Genomic DNA, 16,825 nt, shown 5'->3' on the forward strand with positions numbered 1-16,825 from the left:
CCCCTCTTTCTGGTTTAGACTCCTCAACCCCGTCTGCACACCCAAGGGCAGCTCCTAGAGCTCTACCTTTGGAGTTTTACCGAGCAGGACCTTGGGATTATTTGGATCCAGCGGGTATTGGCTCCTTCCCTGCATGCCTAGACATCAGCATCTTCTTCCTTCGAAAGGGGGCGGAGGGTAAGGTGTCCGTCCTTGCCCCCCATGATGGTCCTAGCTATTCCTTCACTATCGCCAGTGACGGGAATGAGAAATGGACGAATGAAAATGTTTGGGAGACGATTCGAGATCAGTCCCAGGAGCAGGTGCAGGACTGGATCGGTAGCAGAGCAACGGAGCTTCTTCAGCAGCAGTGGAAGGAGGCTGACGTTCATCTGAGATGGCGCCACAGCGCCAAATGATTTCGCCTTTTGGTCATCATTCGACCGCCTCTGGAGTGGATCTACGCGGAAGGGCTCCGCCCTTGAAGGACCTCAGAGGTAGCGGGCTTCTATAGTATTTCCCTGGCGGAGGCTTCGAGTTGGTTAGAGAGAGCTTACCACCATGGGACGAAGGGCCTCTCCCCTCTGTTGAAGGTTTTAGAGGATGGGTCCGATGATCCGGCCTCTCCTTCGAAACCCTCACAGAAGCGCCTTCGTCTGCACACTGGACATCCTCCGACCACCTCGACATCGACCGCAAGCAGACAGCTGTTTGTGGCCCATCTCCCCTCTTCATGAGTATACGCATTATCTCTTGGAATGTCAACGGGTTCCACTCATCAGGAACCCACGGCCCCAGGAAGATGGTGCTCAGACAGGAGCTCCAGCCAGCCTTGGTGGGAAGGGTAGATGTGCTCCTAGTGTAGGAACACAAGCTTTCGGCTTCTCAGACCAGTAAGTGTGGGAAGGTCCTCACGGGACGCTCCCACACCTACTGGGAACCTTCGATTGGCGAGCAGGGGAGGAGCGGGGGTGTCTGTACCTCCATCGACGCTTCTCTAGTTCAGCATGTGTGTGGTTTTGGCACCTTGATCCCAGGATGAGCGCTTTGGGTGGGCTTGAATATTAAGGGATCCCGCATCGGCATCCTCAATATCTATGCCCCAACTGACCTCAGACGGAGAGCCGATTTCTGGAGCTCTTTGACAGACTTATTGCCAGAGATGGATTCTTGGATTGTAGGAGGGGACTTCAATAACCTTGAGACTTTAGAGGATCAGCAGGGACGGGGCCCAGAGTTCCTCGGTATAGCTCACGCGGAGCAGGCAGATTGGGACTCCTTGTTCACTGTGGGAGGTCGGGACAGCTGGAGTGAGCCTTCCTTTTGCAAATGGAGAGGGAGTCTGGACTTCTCTTGGGGTTACAGGAGGGAGGTAGGCAGACTTCTGGAGCGGTTGGACCGTTTCTATGTCAGCGATTGGGCGCTAGGCAGAGGTGGAGAGTCAGGAGTGGTTCCAGGGACGATTCTCTCTGACCATGCCCCAGTCATCCTAGTGCTGGACTTAGCCTCTCACTCCTTACCTCCACGATCGTGCCGGATCCCAGACTCCATCTACTCCAGAGCAACAGTTCGCAGCAGGATAGTGGACCTGTGGGAGCAGGATTGGGACCCCATGGGGGATATGGCAGCTCAAGTAGCTCAGGTTCTTGCCGAGTCTAGTCTCATCTGTCAGCAGGAGGCGATTCAGGTCAGGCAGCAGTGGTGGGCGAAGGAGAGGGGTCTCAGACGAGATCTTGCCTCGATACAGCGGATGCAGCAGTCTTCTCCAAGCTCTGAGGAGCTCAGACGACAGGAGGTTAGAGCCCAAGCCATGCTAGAGGAGATCACCCAACGACGCTTACAGTTCTCGTTTCATGCTTCCAAGTCCTTTTGGGCTAGGAAAGGCGACAGGATGTGTAGAGAGTTCTTCAGGACTCATGGCCAGAGGTCAGTAGAGGAACAGCTCCGATCTCTTAGAGCGCAGGATGGTAGTGTCACGACAAATCCAGACGAGGTCCGAGACTTGGCGACAGATTTCTACAGATCCCTGTTCCAGCAGGAGCCCTCAGACCCTCGTGCCCACCGTTGCAGGGAGGAGGTGTGGAGGTATACACCGTCGCTCGTGCAGCCTAGCATGAGTGAAATCCTTCTCGCTCCTTTCACCGTGGCAGAGATGCAGGATGCGGTGAGCGCTATTGATGGGCGGTGAAGAAAGCTCTCTTCACCACCTTCTGGGAGCAGGTCCACCAGCCCTTGCTCGATGCCAGAGAGCCTTGCGACAGGCTTGATTTGCCTCATCCCCAAAGGGAGGGACCGTCAGGAGATCAGACAGTGACGCCCTATCACCCTCCTCTCGATTGCCTACAAAATCCTCGCCAAGATGATCAGTAGCCGCATCCGCCCCCTGCTACATGACTTGATCCATGACACCCAGACTGGTTTTGTCCAAGATCGCAGCATTTTGGACAACATTTTCACATTCTTAGAGGCGACGGAGTGGGCCCAGCACAATGGCCAGCACCTTGCCATACTCCTTCTTGACTTTGAGAAGGCGTACGACAGGGTAGACTGGTCCTTCTTGGAAGGTACACTCTCTCGGTTCGGTTTTCCGGACGAGTGGATCAGAGGTATTGCTAGTCTCTACAGGTCGGCCTCCAACCGGGTTATCATCAGCGGCAGGATGGGGGAGAGATTCACCCTCGAGCACTCGGTGCCTTAGGGCTGCCCGCTTGCACCCTACCTCTTCCTATTTTTTGCGGAGGCCATGACTCACTTCCTACGAGCCCGTACCACTAGTCTTCGAGCGATGCGCCTCCCTATTCGGGACGATGCAAAACTTCTGGACTCCGAGTATGCAGACGACACGGCCCTGTATGTGCAGGATGATATCGAGTCACTGGAGCGAGTGAGACTGTCTTTAGAGGTTTTTTGCCTAGCCGCTGGGGCGAAAATCAACTGGCATAAGTCAGTTGGTCTTCTTACGGATCTGGGAGCCAGCTCACAGTGGGGTATTTTCCTGGGGTTTCGCTGGATCCCTAGAGGACAGACGACACGTTACTTGGGATTCCAGGTAGGTCTGGATATCACGCCAGCTCAGTAGTTCTTACCGGTCCTAGTCTCCATACCATACGACGGAAGCTAGCCTTCTGGAGCACGGCTCGGCTATCCTTGGTAGGCAGGGCCCTTGTGGTCAATCAGGTCCTTCTTGCCACCGCTTGATACGTGGCATCTTGCTGGTGTTTTTCGAGATCGTGTGTAGCCCAGCTGAGGAGACTGGTGCGAAACTTTCTTTGGTCTAGCTCAGATGGTTGCGGCACCACCAGAGCCCGGGTCGCCTAGCAGACAGTCATTCTCCCCCAGACAGAGGGGGGTCTTGGAATCATAGATCCAGAACTGCAGAGTCAGGCATTACTTGGCAAGTTAGTCATCCGTGGTCTGACCCCAGGAGGGCAGACATGGAAGCTCTTGCTTCAGCATGGTTTCAGCTCGTGTATCCCCCAGAGAGGGGGTGATTGGCAGGCGTCTATCCGGTGGATTTTCACTTCTGCCCCACTGACTCAACCCCGTTCCCCCTTCCTCCGTAGCCTCGTCTCGGTCTGGAGGAAGTTGCGGCACAGCCTCTCTCAGGTTCCCCCCAGCTGCGGAGAGGAGATAGACAGACAGCCCCTGATCTGGAGCAGCCAGGTGACAGATGATATAGGTCGCCAGCTTGGAGAGAGATCCCATATCCCATGGGCGCTCTGGGCGCGTGGGCCTGCGTGCTCGGGTTTGGAGGGACGTCTATAGCAAGTTGAGCTCAGGCGAGCTGACAGCAGCAGTAGGTACGGCACGTGGGATCCAAGCTCGACGAGCGGAGATCGATGCTGCCATTCCTGCAGGTTGGAGGATTCCCATGATCACCAGACAGCTCCTCCCGGGAGATGAGAGGTGGCTAGGGCAGTTCACACCCCGTGGCATTCCTTTGGTGGTTGCAGGCCTTTTCTCAGACTCCTCGATTCACTTCTTCTCCGTCGCCGATGGTAGCCGTCTCCAGAGCAGAGAGGCCGTGATCGACCCCCAGCTTCCCTGGCAGCGCCTTCGCATCATAGGGCTGCAAGGGAAAACGTGGCATATAGACCCCTTGATTATGCAGCACCAGGACTGGAGACTCTGGATTTGGGAGGGCCGCTCCTTGACAGAGGTGGAGTGGGACCCAGGGGAGTGGCACTGGCCACCACTGGAGGCCTCAGAGAACCCTACCCCCTTCTTCTCATACAATGCGCGTACTGGTAGGCGTGCTCTTGGGGCTCTCCAGCGCAGGCTACCCACACAGGCACATAGTTGGTATGCCCAAGGGATATCTCTGGTTTTTCTTCGCACATTCTGGAAGACTCTCTGGGCAAGCTGGCGGCCGAGGAAGATCTCTTACTTTCTTTGGATGGTGGCCCACAAGGGGCTACCAGTTGGCAGCTGGCTGAGGAAGATGGGGCAGGAGGGGGCACTGCCAAATGTGTTTTTAGGAGGAGTCGTCCCTGAAGCACTGCCTTTGGAGCTGCTCGCATGCTCAGACAGTGTGGAAGGGAGTCATGGGGATCTTAGCGAGGGCTGCACCCGAGCTAGGACCGGTCACTTGGAGAGCCGTTTGCTGGTGCAGCACCGAGATGGGACATTACTTGGCTTATGAGTTCTCTAGGCAAGATCCTTTTCTTCATCACGCAAGCCACCTGGGCATACATGGACAGCTTCCCTTGGCATCTGACGGAGACAGATGCAGGAGCGATGACTCGGCACCCAGTTTGGGAGATCATAGGGAGTATTGTAGGCTGGCATATCTAGACTTCCAGACGTGCGCAGACCTTAGGAGATTAGGCTTCTTCTGCTACCCAGACCCTAGCTGACATTTGGAGCACGATCATTCACACGCTCAAGGGTCAGTGGGATCAGATTCAGGGGGAGTCCCGGGCAGGGAAGGAGAAGAGACGGCGCTTCCTTCGCGACTGGGACCATCGAGAGCTGTTCTTCCAGCACTCTGCTCAGAGTCTTCAGTGACATTACTCCCCCCCACCGTGGCTGTTTGTCCACACTCCGATGATTATGCCCTGAGAGACTTGTAATTAGTATTTTGTTACCACAGGCTGTATCCGTTTTGTGATTACAACCCGCTGGCCTTTAGGCCCTCTTGTACTCTCATTTTCAAGCAATATATCTAGCACTACTTTTTGCGAAAAAAAAAGAAGAAGTAGAGGCACTATTTATATGGTACAAAATTTGAGATCATCTTTGATCAAGAGAGCATTAAGTGGATTTGCACAATCAGCCAGAGCTTAAAGGTAGAAAAGCTAGATGGGTTGAATTAATGCAAGAGTTTGATATACAATTGGCATATCGGAAGAGAAGTTCAATGTGCTAGCAGACTCTCTTAGCCGAATGCCAATTGTTAATGAATTGAGTTTTACTCAATTTCAAAACGACTTCCTAGAGTCCTTAAAGGGGAAATGTGAGTTTGATCCTCACTTCTCTGAAATATGAAAAACAATTAGAAATAGAGATCCAACTAATCGAGAGGCTTTCACAGAGGAGTCGCATGGAAATGGTGACATACTACAGATTGGTGATAAAATACTATTGAAAATGGCTACCTGCTCTACAAAGGTAGAGTATGTGTCCCGCATAATAATGGCATTAGGTGCCAAATTCTTTTTGAATGTCATGATAGTCTGAGTATTGGACACCCAAGAATTCCAAAGACGTACGCGCTTCTGAAAAGGCAATTCTTTTGGCCTGGAATAGGTAAGGATGTCCAAGATTATGTATTGAAGTGCAAAAAATGCCAGGTCAATAAGGCTGAACGCCTTAAAGTAGGAGGTCTCCTACACCCATTGGAGATTCCATCTGGCAAATGGAAAAGCATCTCCATCGATTTTATTGTGGGATTGCCTAGGACACACAGGGGGCACAACTCTGTGTGTGGGTAATTGTTGATCAGTTGACCAAGATGGCTCATTTTATTCATGTCAATGAAGATGTTAAAACTCTAGAATTAGCTAGGCTATTTGTGGAGCATGCTGTATTTATGAGGTTATAAACTTTATTAAATATGAGCACCGTGGATCATCCACAGAGTGATGGTCAAACTAAAAGAGTCAATCAAATCATTGAGGATATGATTTAAGCATATGTAAGTAAACAGAAAACTAATTGGCAATAGTATTTGCCCATATTAGAATTTGCATATAACAGTGCCAAACATTCAGCTACAGGTTTTAGTCCATTCATGATGATGTATGGATTTCAACCAAGAGCCCCAATCAGTGGGACTCGAAAAAGAGAAGGTTCAAGCAGCCAAAGACTTTCTTGAAGATATGAATCAAACGCTTAAGTTAGCTAAAGATAACATAAGAAGAGCTCAGGATAGAGCACGAAGTTATGCAAACCCTCACCGTAGAAGGTTGGAGTTTGAAGTAAATCAGAAAGTCTACCTCAAGGTACCTGAATCTTCAGAATCTCTAAAGACAAGTAAATGTCCGAAGTTATCTCCTGGGTATTGTGGACCATTCACAATATCTAAGAGAATTGGAGAAATTAGCCTTACCTGAGGGATGTAGAGTACATCCAGTTTTTCATGTTAGTAGGCTAAAAAGAAAATTAGGAGATGATGATAATCTCATTGGAAATGAAGTCCTAGTTGAACTCATTAAACCTGCATCTTTACCACACGAACCAGAAAGAATTTTAGATAAACAAGAAAAAAGAAAACGACATACAATATGGGAAGAATGTCTGGTTAAGTGAAAAGATAGACTTGAAGAGAGATCAACATGGGTAAGGGTAAGCAATCTCCAGAGGAGGTTTCCCAATTTTGTTTTCGAGGACGTAAACTCCATTCTTAAGGGGAAGGGAATGTTACGTCAACCATAATCTCGGAACCGTATGGTGTGGTTGTGGTGAAGCGGGAAACTAGAGGGCTTGACAGTGCTTGCATCAATGGGAGTGTAGAGGGTCGGGGACAAGGGATTACCCTAGGCCTAGGCAACAATATGGAGTGCATAAGGCAGGCCGAAAGGGGCATATACGTTCTAAGGTCCATATGAACACATGGCACTCAAGAGAGCACCATGTGGCAAGCACTGGGCTAGGAGGGAGGATTCCATAAGGAACTTGAGAGAGAGCAAGTTCAGGTGAAAATGGAGAATCCGTGGCAAGGTGGAAACGAGAGAGCTGAGCCCTCCTTTGTTGTGATACTCGTGTGACATTACCGCTTCCTACAAAGATGCAAAACTACATTCCCAACTTAGAAAGCACATGCATACTCAATCACACTCTCTTTTGAAACTAAAAGAAAAGGGGTTGTTCGGCTCCCCACTTTGTTTTCAGCTTATGTTGAATCATTCTAAACATGCCTCGGGCCGATACACCATAGATAAAAGACTTTATATCTAAGATTGTGCGTACTTTTTTCATTATTTTTCTTGAATTATACCTCTTGTGTATTAGTAAAGTGATCAAATTACTACATTGAGTGATGAAAGACTCCTTAGTTCTACAAAGGCGGGAAAATATATGTAATTGGGAAGAAATGACTCCATATTTTGCCAAATCAGAAATGTTTGAGTCAATGTGAGGCATTTTTTAATGTGTGAACCACTATATTCAGGTTGTTCACGTTTATCATATATATCAACCTCTAATCCTACGGAAGATTGAGAAAGTCTAAGATCTACGAAAGCACAAGAATCCCCTCTTGAAGTGCAGTTCGTTCACAAGAGTCAAGAGGATAGATTCCTTCTCCAAAAGCACAAGCGTCTTTGTACATAAAGTCATGAGTCAAGAACATCTGGTAGAAATAAATCATATATAAAATGCCTAACTTGGCTAAGCTTATGTAAAATGATAGGGCAGGTATTGATAGAAATAAGATGTTGCATAAACTCAAATTCATAAGTGAAGAGATAAAAGTTTGCTACAAGGACAACACAATTAGTGCCCATGGGGATTCCTATAATTTGTTGAAACAAAGAATCACCTACTGTGATGTAAAGATTATTTAAAAGAAAATCTATCCAATTCAACACTTACTACCTTTGTGTATCTTTTCTTTTTAGAATCGATGTCATGATCTTTATTATTTAGCCACAAAAGGTCAAAACATAAATTTGTTTTCTCAACTTTTAGCACTTTGCATCTATCTTTGTCAAAACTTCAGCCACTAGCTTTTTGGTTCTAAACTTCAGATCTTCCAGCTCGATCTTTGTGTAAAGCGTAGTAAAATCATAGGCTTGAAGGAGAAAGGAGACTCTTTTGCCTGAATGTTTTAAAAAATGTCTAAGATCATTACTTTGGTTTTAAAAGGTTGACACTCATGCCTGGGCTGTCACAAAATGCCTATTGGCTGTCGGGTGTCTCTACAAACACTCCATTGTGTCTAAAATCAGTATCACATCATCAGCATAGAGAGAGATTAGGATAGTGACAATCCTCTCCTCCCACTGTGTCCACAAAAGAAGCCAACTAATCAATATAGACCCAAAGAGAGTAAGGGACACAGAGAGGGCATGTTGCTCACCTCCTCACGCATGCCCTACCTATGGCACTCTCATGTAGGGCCAAATGGCATCATCTTCCAATGCCAAGAACCCAAACTCATCAGACAACATGGAAGCGGCGACCTTCCAGAGGTCTGCAAAGCAGCAATATATGTTGTCTTTCCACTGTCTAGCCTACTCAATGAGAGCTCCAGAGTAAAAAAGTGATCCAAAGTGAAAATCAGCATGTGCTTCATTGTTAGCTCCTAGACAAACCCTTACTTATTAGCTCCTAGAAACCCTTACTTGGCAAGGCCTTGTCAAAGAAGATGACAATTGTCAAACATCACTCCCGAACTTTAAAATTCACCAATGGAAACAAGGATGGCATTCAAATTAACAACACTTTTAGAATATAAAAAAGCAGAAAATCAAGAAAATCTGAGGACAGCAGGAACTAAAAACAAATAGCAAGAAAATTAATGGCCTTATCACTAGCTGCTATCAGGGATTCAAAAAATTCATTCTCCCACCACTTAGATAAGCATGCAGGTAACAAATGTACTGCACTGTTGCTAGGCAAAAAGAACTGAAGCTGATGAACTAGCCGAGTAACTCTTTTCATTGCTACAATACATCCTCTGGTTTTAAAAGCATAACCATACAGATATAACTGTGATGGATTCATGAACTCTGCTTCTGGAATCATTTTAAGCATTCCCATGCGTTCCAATACCTTCATAGACCTTGATAAACAACATAATCAGAAGAAAAGGACATGCATAAGGTACCTCATGCAAAGAAGGAGAGAGGTCCGTGGCTGCTTCATATTTTGCACAAGCCTCCTCCAAAAGTCGGTCTTTTCCAGCACCAGTCAAATCAGCATTAATATTGTCTGCACTTTCCTACATCAAGTAAACATCATTCTTCAAAGCATCAACAACTCAAATGATGGAATATTGTACCTTCATAGACACTTTCCAACAAAGTCTTTCTTTGAAACTCTGACACCAGCATGAACACTATATTCATGTCCTGTGCTAAAGACTGCAGAAATGGAGATTTCATATAAATCTAAAATCCTTAAACAATGATTATACTAGACTGGCTACCTGCAACACTAACGCCCAATTGTAAAGGGCATCATAATCTTGGGGATTTCTCTGGATTGCATTTGCACACCTGAAAGATGAAAGAAGATGGATTCATTACGCTTGAAGTTCACATCACAATAGGTCTTCAATCAGATCTTAGTGTCACTCTCTCACTGCTGTAAAAACTAGAGTCCATTGACCACTAATGCGGCCCCTAACATCAACACTCTCATGATACCTCACACACATAACCAAAAAAACATGTTGCTTTTATCTATTCACAGATATTTGTCTCGGTCTCTAAACATATTTCTTAACCAAATTTCATTGCAATATGACACCACATACTTCAACTTGATCCCCTGTCTTTTCAAAGATTGAAGTGTGCACAAGGAACATATCTACTTGTACTTTATCTTTCTCATTATAAAATTTCAATCCTCACTATCAAATGCTTCCCAACTTGTTATGTCCACGCATGATACAGCTAGGCTAGTATTATGGAGGTCAGGTTAACCTATGGTCATGTGTCCTAACCACCATTAGGACACATGGTATCTTTTGTACACTAAGAGGAGCTTAGGCTTGAGACACCTCTAACACAACCTACATCTATATGCGTGAGAGCCATTGCTCACTTGGGTCATTCTCGAGGGGGGGTGGGGCCTCCTGAGAATACCTATCTAGGTTGAGAGCCTATCCATGCCTTCTCCCTAACCTCTGTGCGCAAATGGGGCTGCGTGGTATGGGAGGCCGTCTTACTTGGGATGGACTATGGTCAGAGGTTGCCTGGCCTCTAGCTCGGGGTGATCCCAAGGGATCCACAGTTGGGCGGTGACACACTAACTGATACCACAAGACCCTATGTTTGTATTTTTATGTTGGTCTGAAATAGTGCGAAATCACTAGCTGGGGGATTGTTGGCCTCGCCATAGGGAGGCCTTAGTGAAGGCGAGGGATGCTTCCAAAGCGAAAAATGTCACGATCTGTGACGTATTCCTTTCTCTATACCTTAGAGTTATGGATGGTTTGATGAATAGACACTTGTGGAAGGATATGCCCTTTCGACGAGACCTTCCTATGAGGCACAACCCTTGACAAGAGACACATTCTATTGAAGTTCTATTGAAGAGACACTACCATTGTAATGTACCCTCTCATCAAGGGTCACACCCTTCACAAGGGGTACACACCTCTTCATGCACATACACTTTGGAGTACACACCTTTTCATGTGTGACTCTTCACTCTCTATATAAGAAAGAGCAATACAATATTCTTGTTCTTTGCTATTTCAGTCTCTTTTCTGTTCCTTAGCACATTTCTAAATATAGTAAATCTAGAATTTCTTACAATGGTATCAGAGCAAAATTTCACTCCTGCTTGTAGGAAATGCCCCCCACCTTCTAGCGCCTATCTGATACATCTACTTCCGCTAGAAGGTTATCCACGCACGTTGTGCATGGAAGAGATGGAGAGAATGAGAGAGAAAATTTTTAGAGCCAACCCCACCTAAGTCATCAATGGCCTCTCCATCTTCCTCACATCACGAGTTGATGTGAATGGACACGACAAAAATCGTGTCTTTTGATGTGCTCGGGTTGTCCCAAAACCAAGGGACGCACCTTTTTCCCCATCGGACGCACCTTTTGATGAAGAGTTTTTAACTCCTCACCCAAGGGACACACCCCATCGTTAAAAAGACACATCTTTTTGTGTGGGGACACCTCTTTAAAACAGGGTTACATCCCTTTATGAAAAGGTACACCTATTCCAAGGGTCATACCCCTTAGAATAGGCACACCCTTTGGCACCAAGCACCAACCTATAAATGGTACCTAGAGGGCCTAAAAAGGGCAACCAGCCCTACACCCAAGGCCTAACCCTAGACTACCCAAGGGTTCATTGAGCCCACGTTTTAATTTTTGGCAACCACCAACCAGCAAGAAAAAAAGGCGAAATCGAATCGCGATTTCGCCTCTGCCTTCTCCGCTCCAAAACGGCCGTACGTGTTTCCGCCTTCTCCTTTGCGAGTAGCTGCGCCCATCGTCACGCTTCCATCCTACCATCTTCTGGATCATTTTCAGCAGCCGGCTCTCTCTAGTTCATCGCCATACCAGCCTGTGACCAGCAGCCCTTGCTGCCCATCTCTCACGATTCAGACCAGCCTGCCTCTTGCTGCTCATCTCGCCACCTTACCTGTGAACAGCGGCCTTTTGCTGCCTCCCAATTCCAGCCAGGCCCGGTCCTGCTCCTAGCACCCCATAGGTACTTGCCACTGAATTCAACGCAGGAAAAGTGCGCCAGGTTCCATGCAATCTGCCCTTTTCTGCAACACGCCTCTGCCAACGCCCCTATCTGCCTCGAAAGTCTCGCCAGGCACCCTTTTCTTGTTCACACTTCAACGTGGACTTGCAAAGACAGTAAATGGACCTCCGGACAGAGATTTTCAGGCCATTCTATGCAACTAATTGGCAGATCTAATCTATGCCAGGTGGATTCTTTCCATTCTTTTTACTAAGGATTTTCTTTCATATTGATATTTGCTGCTCATTATCAAATTACAGCAAATGAAAGCCCTCTCCTTAAATCATGGAAACCCCTGGTAATGCCCCAACCCCTGCAAGGTCACCACGGGCATCACCTATCACTCCATATCGTGTCCAGATTGCACAACCAGCCCACTTTGGAGCCTTTGCATCGTGGGTCTTTTGTGTCATGTGTCCTTCCTGTGACCTGGACCACATTATATATCTTTTGCGTGAGGCATCTCAATTACACTACTTCCTCAGCACAGTCTAGGTTGTGTTTCACACGACACGTAGATACCCAAAACCCGATATTCCACACGAGTTTGCTGTCCATCTTTGGAGAGACTTTTACCCCTCAGCTTCAGCATCTCCAAGGTAATCTCCACCTACTTCAGCTCCCAGATATCCTCCTGAGCAGGTTTTACCTTCCCCAAGACAGTATTTACACTCTGAAGGCACTCCTCCTGGATATCCTCCTCTTCTGACAGCAGCTCTTTACCCTTTCTTAGATCCGTGGACTCTGCAACCAACTCTTGTCCTCTCACGAGCAGTGTTACCTCATTCAGGACCTCCTTTGCCAGATTTCCACGGGTGGTTCCATCCTGCCTCACCTGCCCCCTCCAACGTGAGCAATCTCAAGGAGCAGCCTGGATCTTCTTCCAAGAATGGTACAAACTAGAGCGTAGTCTCGTGCTCTTCTCTCAGGGACCTCAGGCATGCCGAACCACTTGCGTGCAACCTCTCCGGAGATAAGCGACCCTAATCCAAAAAAGACCCCTGAAGTAAATATACATGGCAAAGCATTACTTCAGCTTCAAATCTCTCAGCTTCAAGACAGCGTTTCTAATTCGGTCCAAAAAGTCCAACAACACCAGGATTCTCGCAGTTCCACACATACATAGGATGACGTGACGCCACCCGACGACTATGTGGACCCGATTCCACCAAAGGCAGAAAACGTTGAACTCCGTGCCCTCTACCACTTACTTCAAGCTTCCAAAACTAAAAGACTTGACATAAAACTACCGGAAGCCTACACCGGTCAAAGAAATCACCAAACAGTTGACCAGTGGCTTGCTAAAATGCGCATGTACTTTGACACTGTCGACCTCACTGAAGGCAAGAAGATTGCCTTGGCAGCCTCCCTCCTCAAAGATACAGCTTTTCTATGGTGGCAACGACGCTTAAAGGAGTAACCCTAGTTAGTAGGTCTACCCAAACCTAAACCTAACCAACTAACCCAACTAACCTTGGATTAAGTCTAACCTAGGGTTTAGAACCTTGTAGGCTGGCTAAGGTTTGCAGGAGGGACAAGCGACAGGCGGCGATGACGGGAGGCGACAGGCGACGGGCGATGACAGCGACGGGTGGCACACAGGGTCAATCAGAGACCAGGGCGATGCACAGGGTCACGGGATTGGACTGGCATGACAGGATGGACTCACGGCGTGGGCTTGGCGATGGGTAGGAGCGCTGGAAAACAAAGACGACAGGGTGGCGCAGCTATGCGATGGTGATGGCGGGGCTAGGTGAAAGCTATCGTTGAGCTACTAAATAGCCTATCCTGGGACTGTGTCTCGATGGTCTGAGAAACCAAATAGCCCGTCTAAATGTACTTGTCATGGGGCTATCGAATAGCAAGGTGTGAGCAAGGGCTATCGAATAGCTCGTCCACCTCCACCTCTATGTCAAATCGCCAAGGTTTGGGGTTGTCAGAAGCTCGAAATCGATGCACTTTCCAGGCTGCTCACGTGGATCTGCTCCTTGGATACCACACATAGAGATGTATCCCTGCTCTTTGAATAGCATGTCCAAGAAAGGGCTCTGATACCAATGTAGTGAACGGGGAAGGGACAGATTTGGAGATGGGGAGAGAATAGCAGAAGGAAGGAAGGAGAAGAGAGGAGAGGGGAAAAGAGAGAGGAAGAGAGAGAGGGAGGAGAGAGAGGTTGTGAAGGCAGCGAGAAGCAGGAAGGAGGAGGGAGAGTAGATAGGATTAGATGTCACAAAAGTACATAGTAGGGGGTGATGAAGACTTATATAGTCCCTCCACATTTTCCCCCTAAAGGGCCTCTAACTTGACCTCTTTTTCCCCTTCATTACAATAACCCGAGAGAGGTCATAGGCCGATTTTGGCCCCGCCTCTAGACGAGTTTGTGCCCACGAAAGATCTCGTACTTCTTTTGGCTGTTGGCGCATGGGGATCTGCCCATCAGCCCCTGGCTAGAGTAGATGCAGATTGATGGCAGATGCACTGGTTGCGGGAATGGAGTTTTGGAGACCATCCCACATTGTCTTTGGGGCTGCCTCGTTGCACAGAGGATTTGGCTGGCGGCCCTCAGGATTGTTGCTAGCATGCAGAGGATAACCAAGGGACTTCACATCGAGGATGGTGGCTAGCTCACGGAGGGGGGCCACACCTTTGCGATCGACCCTGTCACGCCGGCTTACATGATACATGGACAGCAGCTTTCCCGGACTGAGATCCATGACGCAGTTCAGCCCATCCGCTCACACCCACCAGCTCTCCCGGAGGATAGTGTTTGGGAGACCGTCTCTAGCATCACAGCCTGGAAGTCCAAGTGGCCAAATGCAGCAGTCTGATGGGGAGCCAGTTGATCTCTCCGACGGCTACTCTAGTAGCCATTTCACAAGATAGCATCTTCACATTGCATGCCATTTGGGAGTGCGGAACTCCCCGCTTGAGAGCGATTGTCGAGAGGTGGGAGCGCTTCTGCCAAACATGGCCGGTAGGAGTTTTCTACACCCTTTCCGCGAAGGGTATTCGCTGGGCATATAGACCACCAGCATGGTTGCTAGCTCCCGTTTCGGAGTCTTTATAGGCAATGAGCCGTGAGTTCCAAAAACGGATGGTTGTTCTTGTAGCTGGCAACTGTTTCTTTTCTCTGTTTTCATCGACAGCTCCTATTGGAAGCTGGTTGTATGGTTTTTTCAAGCATTAATAGAATTTACTTTTTTTTTTTAATAGGAGTATGCCAAACTTGAAGGTTAGATGAAAAGATCGCTCAAATGAGGATAGCAATTGGGAAAGTGTTGATTCTCTTCAACGCCGATTCCTAGAATCATATCTCAATCCTTTCTGTTTAAGGGAGCGAGAATGTTATGTCCATGCATGGGCATAACTAGGCTAGCGTTATGGAGGTCAGATTAACCTATGGTCATGTGTCCTAACCATGGGACAGTTAGGGCACACAGTACCTTTGGTATACTAAGGGGGTCTTAGGCTTGAGACACCTAGGACACCATACATCTATATAAGTGAAAGCCATTGCTCAATTGTGAAGGCACATGGTGGAGAAGAGGGAGAGAGAGAGGGTAGGCTAGGAGGAGAGATAATGATACTAAAAGAAAGACATAATGAAATGGAAATGAAATGACTAAGCAATGAGCAAATGAAAGTACTCACATGTAGACCAAAGAGCTTGTAGCTTGATACTTGATTGATTCGACACTAGACAAGTCCAGCTCCTATATAGAGTGCACACACACATATGAACACCAATGCATATGGGATAACTCCCAATGTGACACGTGGCATCCATAGGACACACTAGACTAAAACTCACACTAGAATACACCAAACTGACTCATCTTGACTCCATTTCCTAACAACCCCCTGTGGAGGAAAGGTGAGTGACTACTGGAATGGAACCAAGAACATGACAATGACGGTCATTGATCTATACAATGACGGTCTAGAACTAGACATGGCTCCCATGGTAACTCAGAGGCAAGTGAGCATGGCTCAGAGGCTAGTGGGCATGGGATAGACTCAAAGGCTCAACTAGCATGGCTCATAGGCTCATCTGTTGGAGATATCATAGCCAAAGAGTGTGCTGATGTGATGTGATGTGTTAGTGTGTAGTATTAGGTGATCTAGTACTAGTCTATGTGTGTGAGTCTTGTGTGAGTGCCACGTGTCATCATGGAACTTATCCCATATGCACTAGGTGCTAGTGTGTGAGTGAGTAGCCTATATAAGGCTTGTACTTCACTTGTCTTGATATACTTGTTGGATGAATGAAAGCCTTCATGGTTTCTACATTTGTGTACCACTTCTCTCCCTAGCCTCTCTCTCTCTCTCTCTCTCTCCTTTCACCATGTTTCTAACATGGTATCAGAGCTATAGCCCTACCATAGCCATAGCTGCCACGTCATCCTAGACCTAACCCTAACCCTAATTCGAAACCCTAAATCTGCTTCAGCCTCTTCTACAGCCTGCTCCCGCATAGGGTTTCTGCACCACAGCTCTCCATTTCTGCAGCCGCCACAGCTTCTCCTCAGTTCCACCTCTCAGCCCACCTAGAACCTCCACAGCCAGCCGTACAGTCCGTGCTAGCTGTACGGACTGTTCCGTACTGCCTCCCCCTGCTGCGACGTACCAGCTCGGCAGCTCCTGCAAACTGCGCCTCCGCATGAGGGCTTCCAGGGTTATTTCTAGGCCATTTCAAAGCTTTTCGACGCTCAAGACAGCCTCAACTTGCTGCTGCTGTGTATTCGACCACCTGTGAGCGCTATGCGCAGCACTTCGAGGCCTTTGGAGGCATTTCCAACGTGTTTTGAGCTTGCTGCTGCATAACCGCCTCCAATAGAGCCACTTCCGAGCTATTTCCAGCACTCCAGCATACATATACCAGCCGAATTTTACTGTGGTAACCTGTTGCAGCACTTTGGAGTGCCTTGCTGAGCCGCCATGCAGATTTCGGACCTCTAACTGCCCC

At 47.8% G+C, this 16,825-nt stretch overlaps 1 protein-coding gene across 1 annotated transcript in view; it reads right to left on the reverse strand.

Annotated features, from left to right (window-relative positions):
- The window catches only part of LOC147894814 (protein HLB1-like), a 137,062-nt gene that overhangs the window by 97,750 nt on the left and 22,487 nt on the right, over positions 1 to 16,825 (reverse strand). Inside the window, exons 3-4 of the mRNA XM_087385048.1 lie at positions 9,572 to 9,641; positions 9,251 to 9,364 (exon numbers count right to left, since the gene is read on the reverse strand). Coding sequence (XP_087241174.1) covers positions 9,251 to 9,364; positions 9,572 to 9,641 — 184 coding nt within the window. The remainder of the gene's footprint in view (positions 1 to 9,250; positions 9,365 to 9,571; positions 9,642 to 16,825) is intronic.

Source organism: Dipteris shenzhenensis, chromosome 14 (assembly GCF_047967505.1).
Source record: "Dipteris shenzhenensis isolate YYH24624 ecotype China chromosome 14, Dip_SZ_1.0, whole genome shotgun sequence".
In the NCBI taxonomy this organism is placed as follows: Eukaryota; Viridiplantae; Streptophyta; class Polypodiopsida; order Gleicheniales; family Dipteridaceae; genus Dipteris; species Dipteris shenzhenensis.